The following is a 26,885-nucleotide window of genomic DNA, read 5'->3' on the forward strand; positions in this document are numbered from 1 at the left end:
ATTTATTGGGCTGACTTATCTATTATTAAATTCTATTTAATAATCTTATAATACACTGTACACATTACCTGGGGTTTTAAAATCTATTCACAAATGAGATTGACCTCTAAATCCCCCTTTTGGGGAACACTTACCATGGTCAGATTTTGGTTATTCTAAGTGAATAAAATGAACTGGGTGGCTTTGTATGCTCTGAAACCATTTATATGAGAATCATCTGTTCAGTAAAAGTAGGAGAGGACTCTGCTATGAAACTTCCTGAGTGAAATGATAAGTGGCATGAAGAAAAGTAAAGCAAGGTAAGGGGCGGAGAGCATGGGCTTGTTGTTTTAGATGATGTGGTTAGGAAAGCCTTTCAACTGAGCAGAAGGCACAGTGAAGCACGGGAGCAAACTGTGTGAATGTTTGAGGGAAAAGCATCCCAGGCAGAGGAAGCAGAAGGACAAAGCCTTGAGAAGGGAGTATACTTGGCATATTAGGGGAGCAGCAAGAGACTACTGTATCTGAGAGAGAGGAGATATGAAAACTGAGAGGTAGTGAAGAGTCCATTTATTTGGGACCTTATAGACAAAATTCAAGAAAATTTCTTTGTCATTTCTGTTTCTTAATCTTGCTCTTTAATTATGTTTTTCTATCTTTTAGATTTGACTGCACACTTAGTATATTTTTATCCTTTCTCCTCTGATTTTAATAAAGGTTTAAGAGTATAAATTTTCTTGTAAGTGCAGCTTTGCCTGCATTCTATTAAGCTTAATGGCCATAAGTCACATGGCTACCCCAATCTGAAAGAGAAGCCCGGAAATGTAGGATGTTAATGAGCATATTGCTGCCCCAAAGAAAATCAGAATTTTGTTCATAAGAAAGAATGGGAGGACAACTTTTAGGTAAACTACTAGCAGTATCTTTTATAAAATCCTATGGGCCTGGCAGATTTTCCTGCCAATCACAATAGATAAGGATTGGATAAAAGTCAGCACAGCTTTCTGATTAGAAAACCAACTATTTCTTTAATGAAATAAATATATTTAATTTCCTATTCTAGTCAAGTTTATTCCAGTTCAAAGGATAACGGTATATTGCATATATCCCCAGCTTTATCAATCTATGACTACAAAATCTACTTTTAAAGACTATTTGAAATGGTATAGCATAAAACTATAATAATGTGCTCCCAATTACTTCTGGAAGTTTCTCAAGGTACTCCTTTATATGTACCGCAGAGTGTATTTTTCTTCCTCCTCAAATGAGATCTTTCCAACTTGCCACTATGCAGCTGCCAGTGGTCCTAGTTAAGTAAAATGCTGCCATACTTATTTTAGGCTCAGGGAAAAGTAGCACCCACTCATTTTTGTTTTTGCTCAATATAAAAATGAGGATACTTATGAGGATACTTAAACTTTTAGAATTAGCTAATTTTATAAAAAGTGAATTATTCACTCCTTTGTAAAGTATGTAGTAGGAACTTGCTCTAATAATAAATAGATTAAGGTTTAAAATTTGAAACCATAGTAATGTGTGTTTAACACCAATATATTAAACCTTTTAAAAAACCAAAACCGACATTAAGAAATATATTTCATACTGTGATCAAGTACACACGGACACACGCACTCTATACATACATATCTGTCTAATTAAAAGTTTCACAGAAATTTCCAAGGAGGTATGCTAAATATTCTATTATCTATTTGATTCTACTTTATTTTTAAAAAGTGATATCAACCCACAAAATGGATTTCATAACCCACTACTGCAGTTTGATAAGATGCTGTTTTAGACCATGCTTTTCAGCAGTTTTGTGGTCCTATTTTGTCCTTTTCATGTCTATACAGGATGCTTCTAGTGCTAGTTGCTAGCTTTTCTCTGATTTCCAGGATGGTGATAGGATAAGAATTTATCTAAATGGTGATTTCTTTTCTTTCTGCAGCTCTCACGTGTGAATATGTGTCTAGTGCATCCTTAACTTAAGGACTTCACCAGTTCGAAGTTACAGTTTTCACCATCAACTACCTTATCCTTTCTTTTCTGGTTTTCTTCCTCAAACAGTGGAAGGATTTTTAAAGCTGCTTTTGTTGCAGACTTAAACAAATGGCTGATAGTGACTTATATAAAAAATCCATAGAATGCCCTTACTGTTCATCTGCTTCTCAGAAAGATGTACTTTGTGTGTGTTCCAGCAAAACAAGGGTTCCTCCAGTTTTAGTGGTGGAAATGTCACAGACGTCAAGCATTGGTAGTGCAGAGTCTTTAATTTCACTGGAGAGAAAAAAAGAAAAAAGTATCAACAGAGACATAACCTCTGGAAAAGATTTGGTAAATATCAAAGATTCCACATCTAAGCACAAGTTGACATCCTGTTCCCTGATGGCACTCCTAGCTTCATCCATATCCCATGAGTTCTTGTTAGTTAATTCATTGCCTTCATTACTATTAAACATTTCTTTCTCACAGAAGAGGTGAGTAAATTTGGTTAGTAACTTGTTATATTATGTTTCCAACCACTGCCCAAATTAGTTATTTCTCAGGACACAAGGTAATTAAACATGTTATCCCCACTTCTTTTTTTTAATGGTTTATGCAGAAATAAATTGGTTTTCAAGTTGAATTAAATCTGAATTTTTGAGTATTTTCTTCAGCTGATGAAGAATGAGATTTATGGTTGTGGTTAAGTAAAGGGTAGTTATGGCTTTGTTATTTAAGTCGTGGTTGTCTCGGTGGAATATGAACTATACTTAACAAAATCAGTTTGCATTAGTTACAAATAATCTGTGGCTACCCAGTTGTACTGATTTCGATGTATTCATCTTTTAAAAAAATTTTTTTGGGATAGACTTTTGCTCTTGTTGCCCAGGCTGGAATGCAATGGCATGATCTCAGCTCACCGCAACTTCTGCCTCCTGAGTTCAAGTGATTCTCCTACCTCAGCCTCCTGAGTAGCTGGGATTACAGGCATGTGCCACCATGCCCAGCTAATTTTTTGTATTTTTAGTAGAGAGGGGGGGTTTCTCCATGTTGGTCAGGCTGGTCTCGAACTCCCGACCTCATGTGATCCACCCACCTCGGCCTCCCAAAGTGCTGAGATTACAGGCATGAGCCACTGTGCCTGGCCATACTCATCTTTATATAGAATAGGCAGTATGTAAGATTGTGGTTGATACAGCACAACTTTGGAGACAGAGAGCAATAAGCCTAAGAAAAGTCAGGTTCCCATTCCTCAAAATTGTACCTTCTTCATATGTTCTCCCTTGACTGTTATTTCTGATTTGTGTTACCATATAGTTACTGCTATATGGATGTCTCAGAGTGAGTTGTTACTATGTTATTTTCACTCAAAGCATATTTTTGAGTGGCCAATAATTTATGTATAAGCTATTTGAGATGGTTGTTAAATTGTGAAAGGAGAGTGATTGAGAAAGCTATAAAGTTGCTTTCTTTGATTTCAGAGAATGACTAGGTAAACTTTGATGAATCTGCTGTGCTGGTTATCATGTAGACTTTCCTGGATTCAGGGGATTGGATTGAATAACTTCTTAAGGTCTCCTTTAACCTAATGAGCCAATGAATTGCGTAGGGCTTAGAATTTGAAAAAGATAGTAAACAATCTTGTGCGTAGTAAACATGGCACACGTTAAGGAGTTACCAGATTATCTAAATTAGGATTCTTTGTCAACCAAGAATATTACATCTTAAAGTTGTTGTTTTTTTATTAATTTTTTTTTGATTCCAGCCCTCAAGAACCTCAAATGTAGAGAGAAAAGCATCTCAACAACAGTGGGGTCGGGGCAACTTTATAGAAGGGAAAGTTCCTCACATAAGGATTGAGAATGGAGCTGCTATTGAGGTATATAGAAAGCAAATGAAGCTACTGTGAACTTTCAAGTTTCTTCTAAGTCAATGGTTAATGGAAAAAAATGATTTAAAAATAAATCTCTAAAGAAAGGAAGTAAAGAAAAGAGGAAACATACCATTTTCAAGTATGGTAACATTTTTACTAAAGAAAATACAGATTAATTATTTTCTGTTTATGGAGGACCAAGTGGATTTTAATTAAAGCAGAGAACATTTTCATTAGATAAAATGAGGATAGTTTCATCTTCAGGTCTTGGCCATTGCTGAAAACAATAATGGAGTCTTTGTTTAGACCTTTTCATGATGCAGAAAAGGACTAGATGATTTTAGTTAGTTTGGCTGTTCACTTCCTTGATAGTGAGGCCAGAATCTCCCTCGTGAGCTCCTCCATCTTTTCCATCCTGTGATTGGATAAATACCAATATTATTTTTCCAGGATCCAAATTATTATATAAAATATGAATTAAATATTAGAACAATAAAAAATTAAAATGTGTGTTTTTACATTAAAGAAACTGCAGTAAGAACAACCACAAAAAGAAGAAAATTGCATTAATGTTACCATTTAAATTGCTTTGGGGCACCACAAATTGCACCCATTTAAGATGGTATACTTAATAAATGTTTATGTTCTGATTGCTCAGCTGACTGACCACTCTTCATCTCTCTCCCTCTCCTTTGGCCTCCCTAGTGCCTGATACACAAAAATATTGAAATTAGGCCAATTATTAATCCTATAGTGGTCACATGAAAGGGAGAGTTGCATGTCTTTCTCTTTAAATCAAAAGCTAGAAATGATCAAGCCTGACGTCAAAACTTATTTTAAAAGATATTTGGCAACTTACATGAAGTGCTTAGAAAAGCTGCCTGGCCTGAGAAACTCTGACTTGAAAAGTTTAAATTTCTCCCCTTTAATTAAAGGCCTGTACTTACAACACACACAGACAAATTTACCAAGTTTTAAATTTAGTCTTGGGCCAGGCATGATGATTCATGCCTGTTATCCCAGCATTTTGAAAGGCTGAGGAAGGAGGATCACTTGATGCCAAGAGTTTGAGACCAGACTGGGCAACACAGCAAAACTTCCTCTCTACAAAATTTTTTTTAAAAAATTAGCAAGGTATAGTGGCATGCAACTGTAGTCCTGGCTGCTGCGGGGATGGTGAGATGTGAGTATCACTTGAGCCCAGAAGTTTGAAGCTGCAGTGAGCTATGATCATACTGCTGCATTCTAGCCTGGGTGACAGAGTGAGACCTTGTCTCCAAAAACAATAAAATAAAGAAATAACAAATTTAGTCTTAAGAGCTTTTATAAAAGCAAAATGTGTTCATTGTGAAAAATTAGGCAAATAGAAGTGTGGAGAAAATAAAAATCATCAACCAGATATAACCAATTTAAAAATTATTACCTTCACTTTTTCTATGCATGTACTAGTTTTGTTTTATTTTTCTTTAACATTTTTCCTGTTTTAAATTAGGGGATATTTCAAATATATATACGTATTTTAAAGAAGTAACCTTAACCTGGTGTAGCTGAAGTTAAAGCTTCTATTCCCCCATAAAATAGGCTCATTTTAAATATTTTAAACATTTCAGAAGAGTATAAAGAAGGAAATTACAAGCATCCACGATTCTATTACCCTTACATAACTACTTTTAATATTTAGATGAACATTTTCCCAGATATCCATGTAAGCACCTCCGCATACATACATTTTCATCATGAAATCATATCTTATATGCTTTTCACACTGTACACTATGTCATGGACTTCTGTGTCAATAAAAATAGATCTACATTATCATTTTAATAACATCCTTACACAATTATTAGAAATAATAAACTATTTTCTCCTTCATCACCATGTGTTAATATCAAAGCAGTTAGTTGAACAAAGTGATTAGTTTATAAAAAACTAGTTGGCCATTTCTCATTTTAGAATTCGTATTTAAACAGTATTGAAGTACTGTCTTCAAATTGTGGTTCCATTTAGAGAGAAAATGAAAGTTTAACTTTTAAAGGACAAGAAAAATTGGGGAAATGGTTATGAAGAGATTATTTTGTAAATGCGAAAAGGGTAAATGACCATTTTAGTTGAGATTTAACTCACTTTATAAGATATAAGCATACTTCATCATATTGTGCTTTGATTTATTGCACTCTGCAATCTTGCATCTTTTACAAATTTGGAGGTTTGGCAACTGTGTCAAGCAAGTCTGTTGGTGCCATTTTTCCAACAGCTTATGCTCATTTTGTGCCTTTGTGTCACATTTTGGTAATTCTCACAGTATTTCAAACTTTTTCTTCATTATTGTATCTATTGTGATCTATGATCTGTGATTTTTGATGTTACTATTGTACTTGTTTGGGGGTGTCACAAATTGCACCCATATAAGATGGCACACTTAATAAATGTTGTGTGCATTCTGATTGCTCCAGTGACTGACCATTCTTCCATCTCTCTCCCTCTCCTTGGCCCTTCCTAGTCCCTGAGAGACAATATTAAAGTCAGGACAATTAATAACCCAATAGTGTTTCAAGCAAAAGGAAGAGTTACATGTCTTTTGCTTTAAATCAAAATCCAGAAATGATTAAGCCTAATGAGGAGGGCATGTTGAAGGCCAAGATAGGCTAAAAGCTAGGCCTCTTGCACCAGTTAACCAAGTTTTTAATGCAAAAGAAAAGTCGTTGAATAAAATTAAAAGTGCTATTCCAGTGAACACATGACTGATAAGCAAAACAGCTTTGTTGCTGATATGGAGAAAGTTTGAGTGATTTGGAAGAAGACCAAACCAAGCACAACATTCGCTTAAGCCAAAGCCTAATCCAGAGCAAGGCCCTAACTCTTTTCAGTTTTGTGAAGGGGAGAGAAGTGAGGATGTTGTAGGAGAAAAACTTGAAGCTAGCACATATTGGTTCAGGAGGTTTAAGGAAAGTCACTGTCTCTATAACATACAAGTGCAAGGTGGAAGCAGCCAGTGCTGATGTAGACGCTGCAGCAAGTTATCCAGAAGATCTAGCTAAGACCATTGATAGAAGGTGGCTACACTAAACAACTGATTTAAGCCTTATATGGGAAGAAGATGCTAACTAATCCTTTCATAGCTAGAGAGGAGAAATCAATGTTTGGCTTCACAGCCCCAAAGGATAGGCTAACTCTCCTGTTAGTGGCTAATGAAGCTGGTGACTTTAAGTTGAAGCCAGTGCTCATTTACCATTTTGAAATTCCTAGGGCCTTAAGAATTTATGCTAAATTTACTCTGCCTGTGCTCTTTAAATAGAACAACAAAGCCTGAATGTTGCTTATAGCATGATTTACTGAAATTTTAAGCCCACATTTGAGACCTACTGCTCAGAAAAAAAGTCTCCTTTCCAAATATTACTGCTCATTGACAATGCACCTGGTCACCTAAAAGCTCTAATGGAGATGTACAAAATGGATGTTGTTTTCATGCCTGCTAACACAACGTTCATTCTGTAGCCCATGGATCAAAGTGATTTCCATTTCGTAGCCTTATTATTTAAGAGATAAATTTCATAAGGTTATATCTGCTACAGATAGTGATGGATCTGGGCAGATTAAGTTGAAAATCTTTTGGAAAGGATTCATCATGCTAGAAACCATTAAGAACGTTTGTGATTCATGAGAGAAGGTCAAAATATCAACATTAATGGAGTCTGGTAAACATTGATTCCCACCCTCATGGATGACTGAAGGGTTCAAGTCTTAAGTGGATAAAGTAACTATAGATATAATGGAAACAATAAGAGAACTAGAAGTGGAGCCTGAAGATGGGACTGACTTTTTGCAGTCTTATGATAAAACATGAATGAGTGAAGAATTGCTTCTTACGGATGAGCAAAGAAAGTGATTTCTTGAGATGGAATATACTCCGGGTGAAGATGCTGTGAACATTTTTGAAATGACAACAAAATTTAAAATATTACATAAACATAGTTGATAAAGCAGTGACGGGGTTTGAGAGCACTGGTTTCAGTTTTGAAAGAAGTTCTGCTGTGAATAAAATGCTCTCAAGCAGCATCACATGCTACAGAGAAATATTTTATGAAAGGAAGAGTCAGTTGATGCACCAAACTTCATGGTTGTCTTATTTTTAGAAATTGCCACAGCCATTCCAGTCTTCAGCCATCACTACCCTAATCAGTCATTGGTCATCTACATGGAGGCAGGACCCTCCACCAGCAAAAAGATTACAACTGCATTGTTATGTTTGTTAGCATTTTTTTTGCAATACAGCATTTTAAAATTTTGTGTACATTTTTAGACATAATGCTATTGCAGTTAATAGATTATAATATAGTGTAAACATAACTTTTATATGCTTTATTGAAATTTTTGCTTTATGGTGGTGGTCTGGAACTGAATACACAATATCTCTGAAGTATCTCTGTATATAATTGAGAGTTGCATATAAATATAAAAATAAAATTATGTTTTGTACTATTTTATAATTATCTAAGTTTTCTGACTTTAATTCTATTATGTGCTATTAAGTGGTATCAAGGAAGAGAGAGGAGTTAGGTTTTTTTAAGAGATACAAAAGAAACAGCTCCTTTAGGAGCTTTTAGACTGTCTTGGAAGAAAAGAAATGAGCCAAAAGGTTTGTAAACAAAAAAGCAATAATATTGTTTGAGGACCAATGTATAAATGGTGATAGGAATAAAAATAACAGAACAGACACAATTGTGTGAAACAAAGAAACCCTTCATGAAGGAGGTAATTAGTTGGGCATTGAATTTTCTGTTACAAAAGAAAGGAATGTACGCATTAGAAAATGCAAAGACAAGCCTCTCATTTACCTGTTGCATGGTGATATGGTTTGGTTTTGTGTCCCCACCCAAATCTCATCTTGTAGCTCCCATAATTCCCACTTGTAATGGGAGGGACCCTGTGGGAGATGATTGAATCATGGGGGCAGGTTTTTCTCGTGTTGTTCTTATGATAGTGACTGGATCTCATAAAATCTGATGGTTTTAAAAATGGGAGTTTCTCTGCACAGACCCTCTCTTTGCCTGCTTCCATCCATGTAAGACGTGACTTGCTCCTCCTTGCCTTCTGCCATGATTGTGAGGCCTCCCCAGCCATGTGGAACTCTTAAGTCCAATGAACCTTTTTATTTTGTAAATTGCCCAGTCTCGGGTATGTCTTTATCAGCAGTGTGAAAATGGACAAATACAGTAAATTGGTACCAGGAGTGGGGTGCTGCCTAAAATATACCCACAAATGTAGAAGTGACTTTTTTTTTTTTTTTTTTGAGATGGAATCTTGCTCTGTCGCCAGACTGAAGTGCAGTGGTGCAGTCTCAGCTCACTGCAACCTTCCCCTCTTGGGTTCAAGCTATTCTCATGCTTCAGCCTCCTGAGTAGCTGGGATTACAGGCACAGGCCACCACACCCAGCTAATTTTTGTATTTTTGTTAGAGACGGGGTTTCACCATGTTGGCCAGGATGGTCTAGATCTCCTGACCTCATAATCTGCCTGCCTCGGCCTCCCAAATACTGGGATTACAGGCATGAGCCACCGCACCCGGCCGGAAGTGACTTTGGAACTGGGTAACAGGCAGAGGTTGGAACAATTTGGAGGGCTCAGAACAAGACAGGAAAATGTGGGACAGTTTGGAGCTCCCTGGAGACTTGTTGAATGTCTTTGACCAAAATGCTGATAATGATATGGACGATGAAATTCAGGCTCAGGTGGTTTCAGATGGAGATGAGGAACTTGTTGGGAACTGGAGTAAAGGTGACTCTTGTTATGTTTTATTAAAGTGACTGGCAGCATTTTGCACTTGCCTTAGAGATTTGTGGAACTTTAAACTTGAGAGAGATGATTTAGGGTATCAGGTGGAAGAACTTTCTAAGCAGCAGAGCATTGTAGAGGTAAGCTGGGTGCTGTTAAAGGCATTCAGTTTTATAAGAGAAGCAGAGCATAAAAATTTAGAAAACTTGCAGCCTGCGATAGAAAATGCAATAGAAAAGAAAATCCCATTTTCTGAGGAGAAATTCAAGCTGGCTGCAGAAATTTGCGTAAGTAACCAGAGCCAAATGTTAATCCCCAAGACAATGAGAAAAATGTCTCCAGGGCATGTCAGAGGTCTTCACAGCAGCCCCTCCCATTACCCAGAGTACTAGGAGGAAAAAGTGGTTTCATGGGCTGGGCCAAGGATTCCCATGCTGTGTGCAGCCTAGGGACTTGGTGCCCTGCATTCTAGCCACTCCAGCCATGGCTGAAAGGGCCCAACATAGAACTTGGGCTGTGGCCTCAGAGGCTGCAAGCCTCAAGCCTTGGCTACTTTCATGTGGTGTTGAGTCTGCAAGTGCACAGAAGTCAAGAATTAGGGTTTGGGAACCTCCATCTAGATTTCAGAAGATATATGGAAATGCCGAGGCAGAAGTTTGCCACAAGAGCAGGATCCTCAGGGAGAACCTCTTCTAGGGAAGTGCAGAAGGGAAATATGGGGTGGGAACCCCCACACAGATTCCCTACTGGGGCACTGCCTAGTGGAGCTGTGAGAAGAGGGCCACCATTCTCCAGACCCCAGAATAGTAGATCCACCGACAGCTTGCACCATGCACCTGGAAAGGCCACAGACACTCAATGTCAGCCTGTGAAAGCAGCCAGGAGGGAGGCTGTACCCTGCAAAGCTACACAGACAGAGCTGCCCAAGACTATGGGAACCTACCTCTTGCTTCAGCGTGACCTGGATATGAGACATGGAGTCAAAGGAGATCATTTTGGAGCTTTAAGATTTGACTGCCCCACTGGATTTCGGACTTGCATGGGGCCTGTAGCCTTTTTGTTTTGGCCAATTTCTCCCATTTGTAATGACCATTATTTACCCAGTGCCTATACCCCCATTGTATCTAGGAAGTAACTAACTTGCTTTTGATTTTACAGGCTCATAGGCAGAAGGGACTTACCTTGTCTTAGATGTGGACTTTTGAGTTAATGCTGAAATGAGTTGAGACTTTGGGGGACTGTTGGGAAGGCATGATTGGTTTTGAAATGTGAAGTTATGAGATTTGGGAAGGGCCAGAGTTGGAATGATATGGTTTGGCTCTGTGTCCCCACCCAAATTTCATCTTGTAGCTCCCATAATTCCCATGTGTCATGGGAGGGAACCAGTGGGAGATGATTGAATCACAGGGGTGGGTCTTTTCCATGTTGTTCTCATGATAGTGAATGGGTCTCATGAGATCTGATGGTTTTAAAAATGGGAGTTTCTGTGTACAAGCCCTCTCTTTGCCTGCTTCCATCCATGTAAGATGTGACTTGCTCCTCCTTGCCTTCTGCCATGATTGTGAAGCCTCCCCAGTCATGTGGAACTGCAAGTTATCTTTCTTTTGTAAATTGCCCGGTGTCGGGTATGTCTTTATCAGCATTATGAAAACGGACTGATACACATGGTGAACGTGAAAGTGATCACACAGAGAGAGAGAGAGTGGCATTTTGAGAGTGGCATTTCTATGGAAGGCTTTGACTAGCTGATCCAACCAGGGCATTACCTAGTGGCATTAGTTCAGCTGCTCTCCCATGTTCTGGTTCCTATGCATGATGGGTCCAGAAACTCTTGTTAATTCCCTGGAGTTGATTTGAATCGGGGAGACTGACTCCCCCAAAACCAAATTTACAAGAAATGAAAGAGTAAATGAGTTAGCTGTTTATTATTTACAATGCAAACCAAAATGGTGGTGTTGGCAAAACCAATGTATTTCTTTGTAGGTAGAAGTTAAATGATAAGAGGATGGATTCTTGGTTTGGATGATGGTTTCATGAGTAGTGGTTATTTTTTTTCTCAGTGCTGATCTGTGTTGAAATTTTTGTCACATACTGCTTTTTCTAAAGCAAAAGGAATAAAACAAAAGTGATTTTTAATAAGATAAAGGAAAAGCATTAGTTGTTAAATAAGGAAACATTTGTTCAGTAGTTACTATGTGTTGATTTTGTAGTACAGCTCTCAGAGATTTGGGATTTTTTGGCGTGAGTGTATTTTATGTCTGCACACACTTATGTATATATATTAGTACTCCATTTCTCCTTTTTCCTATGAAGATACTTCATTAATATATTATAGTTTGAAAGAGATTCATTTTTATACTTTTGAGTTTTTCCACATTTCACCATTAGGATTTTTATGGTTTTCTTCCAAAGGACACTTAATAAAATTCATCAACACTTATTTTTGGTTAAGATGTGTTTATTAATATTGGAGAAAATATGTAGTGTCTTCTATTTGATTTTAACTTGGAGCAGAATCTCTTTTCCCTTGGGTGAGTATCTGTCAGTATTATATGTTCTTTTTTCTTTTTTTTTTTTGAGGCAGAGTCTCGCTCTGTCACCCAGGCTGGAGTGCAGTGGCGCCATCTCGGCTCACTGCAAGCTCCGCCTCCCAGGTTCTTGCCATTCTCCTGCCTCAGCCTCCTGAGTAGCTGGGATTACAGGCGCCCGCAACCACGCCCGGCTAATTATTTGTATTTTTAGTAGAGATGGGGTTTCACCGCTTTAGCCAGGATGGTCTAGATCTCCTGACCTCGTGATCTGTCCGCCTTGGCCTCCCAAAGTGCTGGGATTACAGGCATGAGCCACCGCGCCCGGCCATTCATTTTTAATAACTGTTGAATGGCATAGAGAGACAAAGAACTCTTTTTTTTTTTCCTCCAGGAAATCTATACCTTTGGAAGAATATTGGGAAAAGGGAGCTTTGGAATGGTCATTGAAGCGACAGACAAGGAAACAGAAACGAAGTGGGCAATTAAAAAAGTGAACAAAGAAAAGGTAAGGCTCATTAGCAGCATCCTACTGAGGGCACAGTGTTAGTGCAGGGTGGGTGTGGGCAGTACAGCTTTTCACACTAACACAAGCTGCCTCTCACCCCGAGGTCCCAGCCTGGGCTGATCCCCTGGAGAAGCATGGCATTTCTCTAGCCTCCTGGAAAGGGACTAGTTTCTGAACTCGAGCAGGCAAGTGCTGCCTGGAAAAAACAAATGGAAGGAATAATATAACCAATATAACAAAAAATAGGTAAATTTTACCAGAGTATGCTGAAGATAAGGGCTGGTTCTCAGTATCTGTAGGCACAGGGCTGTGGGCTAGAGATATCTTAGCTAGAAGTGCTGATACTCTGTCCTGATGTTGTTTTGATATACTTTTCTCCTATCCTCTGCTTTCATTCCCTCACTGTTAGCTAATTCTGTTTGTTCATCCTGCCTGCTCTTTCACGTTGAATCACTTTTTGCTTCAACTATCTACGTTATGCTCTTTTATCTGCTGCACTCCTCACTAGATTTCCTCTCGAACTGGGAAACGACTGGGCTTCTCTTGATGATAAAGTCTGAGACCTCAGACTTGACACCTGATGATTTCATCAACCTTTTGCATTTCTGTGCCTGGGAAAAACCAAACAACATTATGGTGTTGTCCCCTAGGATTTGTGATGATAAATATCACATTTAAAAAACAAAATGGTAGGTTTTATGTATTATTTAAAACAAACTGTAGCAAATTACGTACCATTTCTCCCTAATGTTTAGTAAGGTAACATATCAATCTTAATAAAGGGATTAAGAGCCTTTCTAGAAAATATTAGAATTCTTTAGAACCATAGGTAGCATCCTAAGTGCTACCTGAGATATTATTTCCTTTGCTGCTTTGGTGTTAGGTAGGGTTAGGGGTTCAGTTTTTGGTTATGTAACTATCATGCCTACTTGCAACTTTAGGAATTAATAATCTTTCATATTCGTATTTATGTTGAGAGTTTGTGAGACCATAAGATAGTAAGATAAAACTATATAGTCAGTATATGAGGTGAATAGTGTAATATTGTGTTATATTCAGGTCAAGCCATTTGGGAAGGGGAGAGAAACAGAATCGAGATGGATATTAGGAGAAATTGGGGTAACTTTCCATATCTAGTCTAGACAAAAATTTCACTCCTCACAGTCACTATTTCTCTTGATCCTTTAGGTCGAGGGTCCCCAGCCCCCAGGTCTTGGACTGGTACCTGTTCATGGCCTGTTAGGAACCAGGCTCCACACCAAGAGGTGAGCAGCAGGCGAGTGAGCATCACCACCTGAGCTCTGCCTCCTGTCATATCAGTGGTGGCATTAGATTCTCATAGGAGCACAAACTCTACTGTGAACTCTATATGTGAGGGATCTATGTTGTATGCTCCTTATGAGAATCCAACTAATGCCTGGTGATCAGAGGTAGAACAGTTTCACTCTGAAACCATGCCCTCTCCCGCAACCCTGGTTCGTGGAAAAATTGACTTCCATGAAATCAGTCCCTAGTACCAAAAAGGTCGGGGACTGCTGCTCTAGGTTAACCTATAAATGTGACAATCCTTGGGCGGGGCATAGTATGATGGGCAGTGTCCCACCCACTCCTGAGATGCTAAAGGTTGAGGAGGAGAGGTAATTGGAAGCTGGAATGACACTAGGTAAAATTTTAATTAGGCAAAATTTGCCTTATGACTAATCCGTTTCCACTCCCTTAAGAACCGTTATGTATTTTCCCACATCAGGTGGATGGGAGGTGGAGGAATAGGACCTTTGTTATTCCTTGCAGGGAGACTTTTTATTGGAAATTGTCAGGCCTAAAACTTCCACCTATCAATTTCTTCTTTACTATTCCTTGCACCCAACCCAGACTCTCTCTGCTTTCACCTGGACTGACCCTGACACCCATCAGTCCCAGCAGCTTACCTGGGCTGTGCTGCCGCAAGGTTTCAGGGACAGCCCTCGTTACTTAAGCCAAGCTCTTTCTCATGGTTTACTTTCTTTCCACCTCTCTGCTTCTCACCTTATTCAATATATTGATGACCTTCTTCTTTGTAGCCCCTCCTTTGAATCTTCTCAACAAGACACCCTTCTCTTCCTTCAGCATTTATTCTCCAAAGGATATCGGGTATCCCCCTCCAAAGCTCAAATTTCTTTTCCATCCGTTACCTACCTTGGCATAATTCTTCATAAAAACACACATGCTCTCCCTGCCAATTGTGTCCGACTGATCTCTCAAACCCCAACACCTTCTACAAAACAACAATTCCTTTCCTTCCTAGGCATGGTTGGATACTTTCGACTTTGGATACCTAGTTTTGCCATCCTAACAAAACCATTATATAAACTCACAAAAGGAAACGTAGCTGACACCATAGATCCTAAATCCATTCCCCACTCCTCTTTCCATTCCTTGAAGACAGCTTTAGAGACTGCCCCCACCCTAGCTCTCCCTGACTCATCCCAGCCCTTTTCATTACACAGAGCCGAAGTGCAGGGCTGTGCAGTTGGAATTCTTACACAAGGACCAGGATCGCGTCCTGTAGCCTTTCTGTCCAAACAACTTGACCTTACTGTTTTAGGCTGGCCATCATGTCTCCGTGCAGCGGCTGCCGCAGCCCTAATACTTTTAGAGGCCCTCAGAAATCACAGATTATGCTCAACTCACTCCCTATAGTTCTCATAACTTCCAAAATCTATTTTCCTCCTCATGCTTGACACATGTACTTTCTGCCCCGCCAGCACCTTCAGCTATACTCACTCTTTGTTGAGTCTCCCACAACTACCATTGTTCCTGGCCCAGACTTCAATCCAGCCTCCCCGATTATTCCTGATACCACACCTGACCCCCATGACTGTGTCTCCCTGATACACCTGACATTCACCCCATTTCCCCATATTTTCTTCTTTCCTGTTCCTCACCCTTTTCACACTTGGTTTATTGATGACAGTTCCACCAGGCCTAATCGCCACACACCAGCAAAGGCAGGCTATGCTATAGTATCTTCCACATCTATCATTGAGGCTACTGCTCTGCCCCCCTCTGCTACCTCTCAGCAAGCCGAACTCATTGCCTTAATTCGGGCCCTCACTCTTGTAAAGGGACTATGTGTCAATATTTATACTGACCCCATATCCTGCACCACCATGCTGTTTTATGAGCTGAAAGGTTTCCTCACCACACAAGGGTCCTCCATCATTAATGCCTCTTTAATAAAAACTGTTCTCAAGGCTGCTTTACTTCCAAAGGAAGCTGGAGTCATTCACTACAAGGGCCATCAAAAGGCATCAGATCCCATCGCTCAGGGCAACGCTTATGCTGATAAGGTAGCTAGAGAAGCAGCTAGCATTCCAACTTCAGTCCCTCATGGTCAGTTTTTCTTCTTTTCATCGGTCACTCCCGCTTACTCTTCCACTGAAACTTCCACCTTTCAATCTCTTCCCACACAAGGCAAATTGTTCTTGGACCAAGGAAAATATCTCCTTCCAGCCTCACAGGCCCATTCTATTCTATCGTCATTTCATAACCTCTTGCATGTAGGTTACAAGCTGCTAGCCCACCTCTTAGAACCTCTCATTTCCTTTCCATTGTGGAAATCTATCCTTAAGGAAATCACTTCTCGGTGTTCCATCTGCTATTCTACCACTCCTCAGGGATTGTTCAGGACCCCTCCCTTCCACATACATCAGGCTCAGGTATTTGCCCCTGCCCAGGACTGGCAAATTTACTTTACTCACAATGCCTCGAGTCAGGAAACTAAAATACCTCTTGGTCTGGGTAGACACTTTCACTGGATGGGTAGAGGCCTTTCCCACAGGGTCTGAGAAAGCCACCCTTCTGTCAGACGTAATTCCTCAGTTTGGCCTTCCCACCTCTATACGGTCCAATAATGGACCGACCTTTATTAGTCAAAACATCCAAGCAGTTTCTCAGGCTCTTGGTATTTAGTGGCTCCTGGTTTTACCTCAAACTGCCACCCTTAAGTCTCTGTTTAAGTGTATGGAAGATCTTCAGTGACAAAGTACACTCCAGTACTTTGACCCTAATGAAGTCCTATTCTTTACTTTTATACTCGCTCTTATTCTCATGCCACGCTCTAACCTCTCCCCAGCTATCTCCACCACACTATCAATCTCACTCTCTCCTAGCCGTTTCTAATCCTTCTTTAACAAACAATTGCTGGCTTTGCATTTCTCTTTCATCCAAATTCGACAAGGCTCTGACTTTTTCACTAATAAAAAAAAAGGCGGGGGGGACTCTGTATATTTTTATTTTTCTTATTTTATTTTATTTATTATTATTATACTTTAAGTTCTAGGGTACATGTGCCTTACGTGCAGGTTTGTTACATATGTATACTTGTGCCATGTTGCTGTGCTGCACCCATCAACTCGTCAGCACCCATCAACTCGTCATTTACATCAGGTATAACTCCCAATGCAATCCCTCCCTCCTCCTCCCTCCCCATGATAGGTCCCGGTGTGTGATGTTCCTCTTCCCGAGTCCAAGTGATCTCATTGTTCAGTTCCCACCTATGAGTGAGAATATGCGGTGTTTGGTTTTCTGTTCTTGTGATAGTTTGCTAAGAATGATGGTTTCCAGCTGCATCCATGTCCCTACAAAGGACACAAACTCATCCTTTTTTATGGCTGCATAGTATTCCATGGTGTATATGTGCCACATTTTCTTAATCCAGTCTGTCACTGATGGACATTTGGGTTGATTCCAAGTCTTTGCTATTGTGAATAGTGCTGCAATAAACATACGTGTGCATGTGTCTTTATAGCAGCATGATTTATAATCCTTTGGGTATATACCCAGTAATGGGATGGCTGGGTCATATGGTACATCTAGTTCTAGATCCTTGAGGAATCGCCATACTGTTTTCCATAATGGTTGAACTAGTTTACAATCCCACCAACAGTGTAAAAGTGTTCCTATTTCTCCACATCCTCTCCAGCACCTGTTGTTTCCTGACTTTTGAATGATCGCCATTCTAACTGGTGTGAGATGGTATCTCATCGTGGTTTTGATTTGCATTTCTCTGATGGCCAGTGATGATGAGCATTTTTTCATGTGTCTGTTGGCTGTATGAATGTCTTCTTTTGAGAAATGTCTGTTCATATCCTTTGCCCACTTTTTGATGGGGTTGTTTGTTTTTTTCTTGTAAATTTGTTTGAGTTCTTTGTAGGTTCTGGATATTAGCCCTTTGTCAGATGAGTAGATTGCAAAAATTTTCTCCCATTCTGTAGGTTGCCTGTTCACTCTAATGGTAGTTTCTTTTGCTGTGCAGAAGCTCTTTAGTTTAATGAGATCCCATTTGTCAATTTTGGCTTTTGCTGCTGTTGCTTTTGGTGTTTTAGACATGAAGTCTTTGCCCATGCCTATGTCCTGAATGGTACTACCTAGGTTTTCCTCTAGGGTTTTTATGGTATTAGGTCTAACATTTAAGTCTCTAATCCATCCTGAATTAATTTTCGTATAAGGAGTAAGGAAAGGATCCAGTTTCAGCTTTCTACTTATGGCTAGCCAATTTTCCCAGCACCATTTATTAAATAGGGAATCCTTTCCCCATTTCTTGTTTCTCTCAGGTTTGTCAAAGATCAGATGGCTGTAGATGTGTGGTGTTATTTCTGAGGACTCTGTTCTGTTCCATTGGTCTATATCTCTGTTTTGGTACCAGTACCATGCTGTTTTGGTTACTGTAGCCTTGTAGTATAGTTTGAAGTCAGGTAGTGTGATGCCTCCAGCTTTGTTCTTTTGACTTAGGATTGTCTTGGAGATGCAGGCTCTTTTTTGGTTCCATATGAACTTTAAAGCAGTTTTTTCCAATTCTGTGAAGAAACTCATTGGTAGCTTGATGGGGATGGCATTGAATCTATAAATAACCTTGGGCAATATGGCCATTTTCATGATATTGATTCTTCCTATCCATGAGCATGGTATGTTCTTCCATTTGTTTGTGTCCTCTTTTATTTCACTGAGCAGTGGTTTGTAGTTCTCCTTGAAGAGGTCCTTTACATCCCTTGTAAGTTGGATTCCTAGGTATTTCATTCTCTTTGAAGCAATTGTGAATGGAAGTTCATTCATGATTTGGCTCTCTGTTTGTCTGTTACTGGTGTATAAGAATGCTTGTGATTTTTGCACATTAATTTTGTATCCTGAGACTTTGCTGAAGTTTCTTATCAGCTTAAGGAGATTTTGGGCTGAGACAGTGGGGTTTTCTAAATATACAATCATGTCATCTGCAAAGAGGGACAGTTTGACTTCTTCTTTTCCTAACTGAATCCCCTTGATTTCTTTCTCTTGCCTGATTGCCCTAGCCAGAACTTCCAACACTATGTTGAATAGGAGTGGTGAGAGAGGGCATCCCTGTCTTGTGCCAGTTTTCAAAGGGAATTTTTCCAGTTTTTGCCCATTCAGTATGATATTGGCTGTGGGTTTGTCATAAATAGCTCTTATTATTTTGAGGTACATTCCATCAATACCGAATTTATTGAGCGTTTTTAGCATGAAGGGCCGTTGAATTTTGTCAAAAGCCTTTTCTGCATCTATTGAGATAATCATGTGGTTCTTGTCTTTGGTTCTGTTTATATGCTGGATTATGTTTATTGATTTGCGAATGTTGAACCAGCCTTGCATCCCAGGGATGAAGCCCACTTGATCATGGTGGATAAGCTTTTTGATGTGCTGCTGAATCCAGTTTGCCAGTATTTTATTGAGGATTTTTGCATCGATGTTCATCAGGGATATTGGTCTAAAATTCTCTTTTTTTGTTGTGTCTCTGCCAGGCTTTGGTATCAGGATGATGTTGGCCTCATAAAATGAGTTAGGGAGGATTCCCTCTTTTTCTATTGATTGGAATAGTTTCAGAAGGAATGGTACCAGCTCCTCCTTGTACCTCTGGTAGAATTCAGCTGTGAATCCATCTGGTCCTGGACTTTTTTTGGTTCGTAGGCTATTAATTATTGCCTCAATTTCAGAGCCTGCTATTGGTCTATTCAGGGATTCAACTTCTTCCTGGTTTAGTCTTGGAAGAGTGTAAGTGTCCAGGAAATTATCCATTTCTTCTAGATTTTCTAGTTTATTTGCGTAGAGGTGTTTATAGTATTCTCTGATGGTAGTTTGTATTTCTGTGGGGTTGGTGGTGATATCCCCTTTATCATTTTTTATTGCGTCTATTTGATTCTTCTCTCTTTTCTTCTTTATTAGTCTTGCTAGCAGTCTGTCAATTTTGTTGATCTTTTCAAAAAACTAACTCCTGGATTCATTGATTTTTTGGAGGGTTTTTTGTGTCTCTATCTCCTTCAGTTCTGCTCTGATCTTAGTTATTTCTTGCCTTCTGCTAGCTTTTGAATGCGTGTGCTCTTGCTTCTCTAGTTCTTTTAATTGTGATATTAGAGTGTCAATTTTAGATCTTTCCTGCTTTCTCTTGTGGGCATTTAGTGCTATAAATTTCCCTCTACACACTGTTTCAAATGTGTCCCAGAGATTCTGGTATGTTGTGTCTTTGTTCTCATTGGTTTCAAAGAACATCTTTATTTCTGCCTTCATTTCGTTATGTACCCAGTAGTCATTCAGGAGCAGGTTGTTCAGTTTCCATGTAGTTGAGCGGTTTTGATTGAGTTTCTTAGTCCTGAGTTCTAGTTTGATTGCACTGTGGTCTGAGAGACAGTTTGTTACAATTTCTGTTCTTGTACATTTGCTGAGGAGTGCTTTATTCCAATTATGTGGTCAATTTTGGAATAAGTGCGGTGTGGTGCTGAGAAGAATGTATATTCTGTTGATTTGGGGTGGAGAGTTCTATAGATGTCTGTTAGGTCTGCTTGCTGCAGAGATGAGTTCGATTCCTGGATATCCTTGTTAACTTTCTGTCTCGTTGATCTGTCTAATGTTGACAGTGGAGTGTTGAAGTCTCCCATTATTATTGTATGGGAGTCTAAGTCTCTTTGTAAGTCTCTAAGGACTTGCTTTATGAATCTGGGTACTCCTGTATTGGGTGCATATATATTTAGGATAGTTAGCTCTCCCTGTTGAATTGATCCTTTTACCATTATGTAGTGGCCTTCTTTGTCTCTTTTGATCTTTGATGGTTTTAAGTCTGTTTTATCAGAGACTAGTATTGCAACTCCTGCTTTTTTTTGTTCTCCATTTGCTTGGTAAATCTTCCTCCATCCCTTTATTTTGAGCCTATGTATGTCTCTGCATGTGAGATGGGTCTCCTAAATACAGCAGACTGATGGGTCTTGACTCTTTATCCAGTTTGCCAGTCTGTGTCTTTTAATTGGAGCATTTAGTCCATTTACATTTAAGGTGAATATTGTTATGTGTGAACTTGATCCTGCCATTATGATATTAACTGGTTATTTTGCTCACTAGTTGATGCAGTTTCTTCCTAGCCTAAATGGTCTTTACATTTTGGCATGTTTTTGCAATGGCTGGTACCGTTCGTTCCTTTCCATGTTTAGTGGTTCCTTCAGGGTCTCTTGTAAGGCAGGCCTAGTGGTGACAAAATCTCTAAGCATTTGCTTATCTGTAAAGGATTTTATTTCTCCTTCACTTATGAAACTTAGTTTGGCTGGATATGAAATTCTGGGTTTAAAATTCTTTTCTTTAAGAATGTTGAATATTGGCCCCCACCCTCTTCTGGCTTGTGGAGTTTCTGCCGAGTCTGCTGTTAGTCTGATGGGCTTCCCTTTGTGGGTAACCTGACCTTTCTCTCTGGCTGCCCTTAAGATTTTTTCCTTCATTTCAACTCTGGTGAATCTGGCAATTATGTGTCTTGGAGTTGCTCTTCTCGAGGAGTATCTTTGTGGCATTCTCTGTATTTCCTGGATTTGAATGTTGGCCTGCCCTACTAGGTTGGGGAAGTTCTCCTGGATGATATCCTGAAGAGTGTTTTCCAACTTGGTTCCATTTTCCTCCTCACTTTCAGGCACCCCAATCAGACGTAGATTTGGTCTTTTTACATAATCCCATACTTCTTGCAGGCTTTGTTCATTTCTTTTTCTTCTTTTTTCTTTTGGTTTCTCCTCTCGCTTCATTTCGTTCATTTGATCCTCAATCGCTGATACTCTTTTTTCCAGTTGATTGAGTCAGTTACTGAAGCTTGTGCATTTGTCACGTATTTCTCGTGTCATGGTTTTCATCTCTTTCATTTCGTTTATGGCCTTCTCTGCATTAATTACTCTAGCCATCAATTCTTCCACTTTTTTTTTCAAGATTTTTAGTTTCTTTGCACTGGGTACGTAATTCCTCCTTTAGCTCTGAGAAGTTTGATGGACTGAAGCCTTCTTCTCTCATCTCATCAAAGTCATTCTCCGTCCAGCTTTGATCCATTGCTGGTGATGAGCTGCGCTCCTTTGCCGGGGGAGATGCGCTCTTATTTTTTGAATTTCCAGCTTTTCTGCCCTGCTTTTTCCCCATCTTTGTGGTTTTATCTGCCTCTGGTCTTTGATGATGATGGTGACGTACTGATGGGGTTTTGGTGTAGGTGTCCTTCCTGTTTGATAGTTTTCCTTCTAACAGTCAGGACCCTTAGCTGTAGGTCTGTTGGAGATTGCTTGAGGTCCACTCCAGACCCTGTTTGCCTGAGTGTCAGCAGCAGAGGCTGCAGAAGATAGAATATTGCTGAACAGCGAGTGTACCTGTCTGATTCTTGCTTTGGAGGCTTCCTCTTAGGAGTGTACTCCACCCTGTGAGGTGTGGGGTGTCAGACTGCCACTAGTGGGGGATGTCTCCCAGTTAGGCTACTCAGGGGTCAGGGACCCACTTGAGCAGACAGTCTGTCCCTTCTCAGATCTCAACCTCCGTGTTGGGAGATCCACTGCTCTCTTCAAAGCTGTCAGACAGAGTCGTTTGCGTCTGCAGAGGTTTCTGCTGCTTTTGTTGTTGTTTAGCTGTGCCCTGTCCCCAGAGGTGGAGTCTACAGAGACAGGCAGGTTTCCTTGAGCTGCTGTGAGCTCCACCCAGTTTTAGCTTCCCAGGGGCTTTGTTTACCTACTTAAGCCTCAGCAATGGCAGGCGCCCCTCCCCCAGCCTTGCTGCTGCCTTGGGGTTAGATTGCAGACTGCTGTGCTAGCAATGAGGGAGGTTCCGTGGGCGTGGGACCCTCCTGGGGACTCTGTATATTTTTAAATGAAGAATGTTGTTTTTACCTAAATCAATCTGGCCTGGTATATGACAACATTAAAAAAAAAAAAACTGAAGGATAGAGCCCAAATACTCACCAACCAAGTAAACAATAACATTGAACCCCCTTGGACACCCTCTAATTCGATGTCCTGCGTACTCCCAATTCTTAGTCCTTTAATACCTATTTTTCTCCTTCTTTTATTTGGACCTTGTGTCTTTCATTTAGTTTCTCAATTCATACAAAACCATATCCAGGCCATCACTAATAATTCTGTATGACAAATGCTCCTTCTAACAACCCCACAATATCGCCCTTTACCCCATAATCTTTCTTTAGTTGAATCTCTCACACTCTAGGTTCCCACGCTGCCCCTAATCCCACTCGAAGAAGCCCTGAGAAACATCGCCCATCATCTCTCCACACCACCCCCAAAAATTTTCACTGCCCCAACACTTTACCACTATTTTGTTTTATTTTTCTTATTAATATAAGAAGACAGGAATGTCAGGCCTCTGCGCCCAAGCTAAGCCATCATATCCCCAGTGACCTGCATGTGTACATCCAGAAGGCCTGAAGCAACTGAAGATTCACAGAAGTGAAAATAGCCTTAACTGATGACATTCCACCATTGTGATTTGTCTCTGCCCCACCCTAGCTGATCAATGTACTTTGTAATCTCCCCCACCCTTAAGAAGGTTCTTTATAATCTCCCCCACCCTTGAGAATGTACTTTGTGAGATCCACCCCCTGCCCCCAAACATTGCTATTAACTCCACTGCCTATCCCAAAACCTCTAAGAACTAATGATAATCCCACCACCCTTTGCTGACTCTGTTTTCGGACTCAACCTGCCTGCACCCAGGTGAAATAAACAGCCATGTTGCTCACACACAGGCAGTTTGGCGGGGTCTTCACACTGACACATGAGACAGAAATAAAACCCATAAATGAGGACAATGCTTATCCTCAAATAATGGCAATTTCAAGATCAATAGGGGTGATGATTTGGCAGGGCGGTGTTGGTGAGGGTGGAGAAAGCCCTTCTAAAAATTTCTGAGATAGAGGACATTGTAGATAATCGATTACCTACACCCCAAATGAAGTCCTTGTGCTCCTTGGAGTGTTACTGGCTTTGCCTTTTGCTCTCTGCATGGTGAGTGTTAGATGTTAGGAGACATCTAACATCTGAAGGCAAGATCTCTCTCTCTTTGTGTCTCTGTCTCTCTTTGTCTGTCTCGCTCTCTCTCTCTTTCCATCTCTCTCTGTTTCTCCCTCAGTTAACTAGGCAGGCCAGGAAATAACAGTGCAGAGCCAAGTGTAGAATCTCATTTTCTATTATTTTTTCATATATATGTATAATCAAATCAAAACAAGACAACAGCAAAACAAAATAAAAACTTTTTGTTTTTATCTTCCCCAATTTATGTCCTTGGAAGTAGATTTTGTTTTTATTATGCTAACATCAAGGGATCAACATATTTTTAAAGGAAATATCAAAAAAGCCTATTAAAAGTTGGAGTAATTTTAGTAGTTTTGTGAGGGGACAGATACCATGTTGTAGCTAAGTTATAGAAACAATTCAAGAAACAGATGTGGCTTGAGGCTAAATTATATGTAACTTAAAATTGGACAAAGGAAAGAAGGGGCATAATTTAATCTGATCATGGGAATAAATGGCATATCATTTGAAAAAGAAATATCTCAAAAAATGTATGAATTCACTTCAAATATGAAGTTGTAGGAAAAGAAGTAGGAAAACATAAAATAACAAACTTTTCTGTCGAGGAATGTAGGAGTGATTTTCATTATGTGAAATCTGTGTTTCTTCATTGATTAAGGCTGGAAGCTCTGCTGTGAAGTTACTTGAACGAGAGGTGAACATTCTGAAAAGTGTAAAACATGAACACATCATACATCTGGAACAAGTATTTGAAACGCCAAAGGTAAAGCTCTATTAGGTGCTGCATTTTGAAAGTTGTTATTATTACAAAATGAATACCATTCCATTCTGAAGTAATCCCTTTGGGGCACAGTTGCTCATGTCCTTGGCATGAATCTGTCATTGGAGATTGATGAGAACATTCTGGAGGACTTTTATTATTGATTGTATAATTAGATGTCTGATGATTAGATTGATGTCTTCGGTAATAGGTTTTGGGTGGCATGTTGAAAACAAATGTTTAAAATTACAACAACTTCATACACAACCAAACAGTGATTAAAACTTTCTTAGAGGTCCCTTTTCTTTTGCTTAGATCCTTAGTTTCTCCATTAAAGTTTATTGAAATAGTTTCAGAATTTTGCAAAGTTAACTACATAATCAAATTGGTATGAGTACATTTTTCACTATAGTTTGTAGGAGATATTTTTTTCACCTATGTCTTACTAATGTGTTTTATCTTCATATTTCCCTAGATGTTATCATTCTCTTTACCTGCAATTTTTATTTAGAGTTGTTCAGAAGCCTGGATTATTCGCCATTCTGCCTCCAGATTGTTTAATGCTTGTGGGCTTGGGTGTTTTCCCTTAGAAGAGTAATAATGTATGGATTAGGCATAAGAACTCTGGAATCATATTGCCTGTGCATTTGAATCCTGTCTCCACCACTTCTTAGTTATCCATGAGAACATGGACAAGTTATTCAACTTGCCCATTTCACAGTTCCCTCATCTGTAAAATGGGCTTGTTAACAGTGTTGACCTCACTTGGTTGCTGTTGAAGGATTACATGAGACAATTGATATAAAGCATCTGTCTCATTAAATGGTAGCTATTGTTCTCTGTCTCCTAGGCCAGTCTCTAAGGTAGTAATAGTCAATTTGGGTTGTACATTATGCTTGATTCATTAGGGGTGCTTGATAACAATTAAAGACCACAGTTATCCTTTATGAGAGCAGTATATGGCAATGATGCCCAAAGTCTCTGCCCTTTTCAGTCTTAGAGTTGTGATTTCTTTTATCCCCAAATCTTCTTAGAATAGTTTTATTCATTATCATCAGTTTTAAGCCATTTGATTATAATGTGTCTTGATCATTCTCTTCATGTTTGTGTGTGTGTGTGTGTTTGGGGTTCAGGTATCTGTGAGTTTATGGTTTTCATCAAATTTAGGAAATTGGGGGCTACTATTTCCTCACATTTGTATTTGCCTTCCCCTCACCCTACTTTGTGGTCTCCAAGCTAGATTGCTTGATATTGTCCACAGTTCACTGATGCTCTGTTCATTTTTTAAAACATTTTTTATCTCCTTGTTTCATTTTGTATAGTTTCTGTTGTTGTCTTAAAATTCAGTAGTCTCTCTCTGTGTAGCATTGTCTGTGTCGTTAATCTCTTCCAGTGGAAATACGATTTGGTTTTTAAAATATATATATATTCCATGTGTCTACTTCACATGCTCAGTCTTCTTGAATAGAGTTATAATAACTGTTTTCATGTCCTTTTCTACTAATTTTATCATGGGTGTCATTTCTAGGTCAGTTTCAATTTATTGGTTTTTTTTCCCCCTTCGTTATGGGTTCTACTTTCCTGCTGCTTTATATGCCTATTAATTTTTGGCCAGATGCCAGATGTTGTGAATTTTACCTTGTTAGATGCTAGATATTTTAATATTCTAATGATTATTCTTAAGCTTTATTCTAGGATATAGTTAAGTCACTTGGAAACAGTTTGATACTTTTTGAAGCTTGCTTTAAGCTTCGTTAGGTGGCACCAAAGCAACCTTTAGGAATAATTTTTTCCTGTTACTGAGGGGCTCTCCCCAGTGCTCCATGAATTACGAGGTTTACCTCCGGCTCGTGGGAGCACAACAGTTCCTGGCTGTGTGTAAGCTCCAGTGATTGTTCCCTCTGTCCCTTTTGCATATTTTCCCCCCAGCTTTGGGTAGTTTCCTCATACACATGTGTTGATTCATACTCTCCTGAAGAATTGAGGGGGTCCTCTGCAAATCTCTGGAGATTTCTCTCTGTACAGCATTCTCCTCTTTGATGCTCTGTCCTGTGAACTTTAGTTGTCTTGGCCTTCCTGGACTTCCGGCTCCATGCCCTCTACTCATGGAGACTGCTAGACTCTGCTTGGATTCCTTCTCCCTGTTCTGTGGTCCGGAAACTCT

The 26,885-nt window shown here is 39.5% G+C and overlaps 1 protein-coding gene across 12 annotated transcripts in view; it reads left to right on the forward strand.

Annotated features, from left to right (window-relative positions):
• The window catches only part of STK33 (serine/threonine kinase 33), a 270,185-nt gene that overhangs the window by 126,171 nt on the left and 117,129 nt on the right, over positions 1-26,885 (forward strand). For 7 of the 12 annotated variants that reach the window (XR_012093839.1, XR_012093837.1, XR_012093833.1 and 4 more), the window contains exons 3-6: positions 1,928-2,313; positions 3,728-3,841; positions 12,530-12,643; positions 24,620-24,724. Coding sequence is in view for 6 of the 12 variants with exons in the window: in XM_008007679.3 (XP_008005870.3) it covers positions 2,089-2,313; positions 3,728-3,841; positions 12,530-12,643; positions 24,620-24,724 (558 nt within the window). In the remaining 6 variants the exon portion in view is untranslated. The remainder of the gene's footprint in view (positions 1-1,927; positions 2,314-3,727; positions 3,842-12,529; positions 12,644-24,619; positions 24,725-26,885) is intronic. The other 5 variants (XM_073018647.1, XM_073018648.1, XR_012093836.1 and 2 more) reach the window with 3 other exon arrangements.

The sequence above is a fragment of the Chlorocebus sabaeus genome, chromosome 1 (genome assembly GCF_047675955.1).
Source record: "Chlorocebus sabaeus isolate Y175 chromosome 1, mChlSab1.0.hap1, whole genome shotgun sequence".
Classification (NCBI taxonomy): domain Eukaryota; kingdom Metazoa; phylum Chordata; class Mammalia; order Primates; family Cercopithecidae; genus Chlorocebus; species Chlorocebus sabaeus.